This window comes from Vipera ursinii, assembly GCF_947247035.1.
Source record: "Vipera ursinii genome assembly, chromosome: 11".
NCBI classification, from domain to species: Eukaryota; Metazoa; Chordata; class Lepidosauria; order Squamata; family Viperidae; genus Vipera; species Vipera ursinii.
Genome location: NC_139524.1, coordinates 17,894,823 through 17,899,268, shown reverse-complemented (window position 1 = coordinate 17,899,268; position 4,446 = coordinate 17,894,823). Strand labels below are relative to the sequence as shown.

Sequence of the window (4,446 nt, the reverse complement as noted above, 5' to 3'; positions counted from 1 at the left end):
ATGGCTTTCGCTGGGGAGGGGGCTGCGCTTTCCACACCCACTCAAGAAACGGGAGGGGGGCCGGGGCGGGCCGGGCGCGTCCGCGGGCGCCTGGGCTGCGCGCTCGGGCTGGCCAGCTGCGCTGAGCGAAGGTGAGGCTTTGGCAAAGGGGCGGTGGGCGGCGATCGGGAGGAGAGGGAGGGGGCGAGACCCGCTCGGGCGATCCGGGGAAAATCGGAGACTCGGAAAGCCGCTCCCATCCCGACGGCCAATCTCATCTCGAAGGAAGGAAGGAAGGAAGGAAGGAAGGAAGGAAGGAAGGAAGGAAGGAAGGAAGGAAGGAAGGAAGGAAGGAAGGACCCACGGCGGCTCCCCGTCCCGAGTGGGGCGGTGCCACACGCGATCTTAGTCCCGTGCCTGGAGTTCCGCAGGGCTCCTGCGCCCCCCCCCAAGGAAACGCTCTCGGAGCCCCAGCTGAAGCGGTAAGGGGTCTGGATGAGGCTGGGGGATCTGGCAGCAACCTGTAGGCGCAAGACGCCACCCGCCTCGCCCGCCAGGGAAGCTCCCTAGGCAGGTCCCAGTTTGTCTGGGCGGGGGGGGGGAGAAACTCAAGCCAGGCGGGGCGCGACCCATGGTGGCATCATCTGCTTCGGGAGAAGCGCGGCGGGGGGGGGGGTTTAGCAGGTTTCAAGTCAGCTGCTTGCCTTCCTTGGGGAGCCAGTAAGGGTCCTTAGATCTGAAGGACCCAGACACGATGGGGCTGTTTTTTTACGGCGGGGGGGAGGAGGGGCAGGTTAGCTGGTCCTGAATCCAGGCGTCCCGAGAGCGCAGGAGGCGAGGCGAGCCAGAGAAGGCTCCTGTTTGCGACTCGCTCTGGATCAGCGCAGCCCAAGCACAGTTTCCATCGTAGCCCAAGGAGTGGTTTATTGACTAAACCATGGCTTAGTGAGGTATGTAGACCTGAAAGGGGGGGAGACGGAGGGTAGATGGATGGATCGATAAGGTGGTGGGGAGGGGCAGCCTTGCGCACCCCCAACACCTCCCCCAGCCCTGCTCGCAAACCGTTCGGGTGGCACGTGCCAAATGGGAGTGGACCGAAGGGGTGGGGGGCGTGGAAGTCAAAGGGGAAAAAAATCCCGGGACAGAGAGGACGCCAGTTTTACCGCTGAGGGGGTCTTTCTCCGCCGGGAACGGAGACTGAAGCTGCGGAGGCGCCGTTCTCAGGATTCGGAGTAACTCCCATCGCGCACAAGGCGCGGTCTCGCGTGGTTAAGGATCAGATTCAAGCGGGCTAAGGGAGAGAAAAGGAGGGCGGTATCCAATGGGCGGGATACATTGGCACACCGTCAACTCAACTCTCGAGCCAAACAAGTGTCGAGCTCCAGGGTCGTAAGAACCCGGCACGGATGGTTAGTTGACGGCTCTCTGTCCCCCCCCCCCCCGCCAAACCCCGAGGATTGGCGTGGAAACACGGCTTGCCAGCGCAGGTTGTGTGAGGTGCTTCTTCTGGCTGCGGATGGTTGGGGTGGTACTGTGAGACTGTTGGAGGTCTCTGACTTCCTTCGCCTGGAATATTGGGGTGCAGCTCCGATAATCCCATTATCTGGGGATGGTGGGAGTTGCTAAACGTCTCAAGGCACGGGAGGTGGGGCAGGTTGGAAGGAAAGCGGGCGGGGAGTGTCTGATTGTGGGGTCCTGGAAGGGGCTGGGGGATCCTGGGTGGGGCGCAAGCATCTCTCAGCCTCTCTCTCTTTTCCTTCCCCCCCCCTGCAGACCCAAGATGGTGGCCACGCTTCTGCTGCGCGCCTGGCTGGCGGCCTCGGCTTTCTGCTGGGCGCCCAGCTCTGGCTGCCCGGAGCCTTGCGCCTGCGTGGACAAATACGCGCAACAGTTTGCCGACTGCGCTTACAAAGACTTGCAGACGGTGCCGTCGGGGCTGCCTTCCAACGTGACCACGCTGAGCCTCTCGGCCAACAAGATCACGGCGCTGGCCCGGGGCACCTTCGCCGAGGTCACCCAAGTCACCTCGCTCTGGCTGGCCCATAACCAGATCCGCGCCGTCGAGGAAGGCACGCTGGCCGTGCTGGGCCAGCTGAAGAACCTCGACGTCAGCCACAACCAGATCGCGGACTTCCCCTGGAGCGACCTGCGCAACCTCAGCGCTCTGCAGCTGCTCAAGATGAACAACAACCGGATGGCCCAACTGCCGGCAGGCGCCTTCGGCTCTCTGGGCGACCTGCGCTCTTTGCGCATCAACAACAACCTCTTCGGCGGCCTGGCCGAGGGCACCTTCGACCCGCTGACCTCGCTCTCCCACCTGCAGATCTACAACAACCCCTTCAACTGCACCTGCCAGCTCATGTGGCTGAAGAACTGGACGGAGCACACCTTGATCTCCATCCCGGAGAGGGAGGCCATCACCTGCGCCGCGCCCGAGGCCTGGAAGGGGCAGCCGCTGCTCAACGTGCCCTACATGCGCTGCGCCGCGCCCGCCGTGCAGCTCAGCTCCCAGCCGGACCTGCAGAGCCTGGCCTACGGCTCCGCGCTCGCCTTGCACTGCCACGCCGAGGGGCTCCCGCGGCCCCAGCTCACCTGGCGGGTCGAAGCCTCCGGGCAGACGCTGGAGATCGCGGGCAGCGAGGCCGACCGGCTGAACGCGTTGCCACCGGCCGGAGGCGCCGGCGGGGAGAGGCAAAGCTTCCGCGCCTTCCCCAACGGGACCTTGCTGCTCCCTCACCTGGGCAAGAAGGAGGAAGGGACCTACACCTGCCTGGCGGCCAACGAGGTGGGCAGCAGCCAAAGCTCGCTCCGCGTGGCCCTGCCCGACGCGGCCCCCAAGGACCCCGTCGGCAGCCCCAACAGCGAGGCCAAAGCGCCGCCCGGGGAGCGCAAAGCGTCCAAGAACAGCGTGATGAAGGCGGAGGAGACTCGCAAACTCCTTTGGCCGCCGGTCCCAGATGCTGCGCGCGATCCTGACGAGCCCGGCGGCGGCGGCGGCAGCAACAGTGCAGGGCCCGACGACTCCGACTCGGGGGCGGACGCGCCCTCTCGTCCGGCCGGCTTCGAGCCTCGCTGCGGCGGCGGCGGCGGCGGCGGCATCGGCGGAGCGATCCAGCCGCCGCGCTACGTCTCCAACCACGCGTTCAACCAGAGCTCGGAGCTGAAGCCGCAGAGCTTCGAGCTGGGCGTCATCGCGCTGGACGTGTCGGAGCGCGAAGCCAAGGTGCAGATCACGCCTTTCCCCGGCCGGGAGAAGCGCCAGCTGCACCGGCTCTACCTGTGCCAGGAGAGCCGTCGGGGGGCGCCGCCGACGCTGGTGCGCTGGTCGCAGATCGAGGAGGGCCTGAACTCCTACTGGTTCCGCGGCCTGGTCCCGGGCACCAACTACTCGGTCTGCCTGAGCTTCGCGGGGGGCGAGGAGTGCCAGGTCCAGGTGGTCTTCAGCACCAAGAAGGAGGTGCCTTCCCTGCTGATCATCGTGGTGGTCAGCGCCTTCCTGCTGGCCCTGGCCACCCTCCCGCTGCTGGGGGCCACCTGCTGCCACCTGCTCTCCAAGTACCAGGGCAAGACCTACCGCCTGATCCTCCGCGCGGCTCAGAACCCCGGCGACCAGATGGAGAAGCACATGGCGGCCGACTTTGACCCCCGGGCCTCCTACCTGGAGTCGGAGAAGAACTACCAGCCCAGCGAGGTGGGCCGGAGCGAGCTGGAAGAGGAGGAGGAGGACGACGAGGAAGAGGAAGAAGAGGGGAGGGCCGGCGAGGGCGGGGGGCAGCTGGCCAGGGACCCCAGCTTGGCGGCTGCCTCCCTGGCGGAGTCCCAGTCCAAAGCCAATCCGGAGGAGTTCGAAGGGGGCTCGGAGTACAGCGACCGCCTCCCGCTCGGGGCCGAAGCCGTGACCATCTCCCAGGAGATCAACGGCAACTACAAGCCCCCACCTCGCTGAGCTGGTCCGGGCGGCTCCCCTCCCGAAACTCGGAGGCGCTCCCGCCTCGCCGGACCCGCGGATCCACCGAGCCGTTATTGGGAAGAGTCTCCCCTTGGAACAAGGGCGGGATATTTGGATTTCAGCCTAGCTTGGCTGTGGTCGGGGTGGGGAGGGAGTTGGGGTGGGGATTTTTTGGGGTGGGTTTTTCTCTCTCTCCCCAGCTCTTTCTTAGAGGGGGGGGCTTGTACCTATTCGGACAACATTTGAAAGGGTCCGTGGGGGTGGGGGGAAGCTAAGCGGTGGAGAAATTCGCACTCCGGTGTTGAAGTTCGGAATTATACACCCACCAAGCCTCCGTGTTGGCCTTCCTTCCCCTCTCTTTGACACGCGTCTCCCCTCCTTTTCCCCTCACTCGCCTTGAATCCGTTTCTGGGTCAAAATCCAAAGGTAAGGATGGAGTAGAACCCGGGTTTGGGTGGGTAGGAGGTGCCTGAACGACTAGCATCCCTACAAAGGAGCGCGCCCCTTTTAGTTTCAGG

At 65.2% G+C, this 4,446-nt stretch overlaps 1 protein-coding gene across 1 annotated transcript; it reads left to right on the top strand.

Moving 5' to 3' along the window:
- ISLR2 (immunoglobulin superfamily containing leucine rich repeat 2) lies at positions 1-3,925 on the top strand (the record flags this gene model as incomplete). Its single annotated transcript, XM_083371750.1, has 2 exons — positions 1-131; positions 1,753-3,925. 2 exons carry the CDS (start codon positions 1-3, stop codon positions 3,923-3,925), a joined length of 2,304 nt encoding a protein of 767 aa, XP_083227876.1.
- Positions 3,926-4,446: the final 521 nt, after the last annotated feature.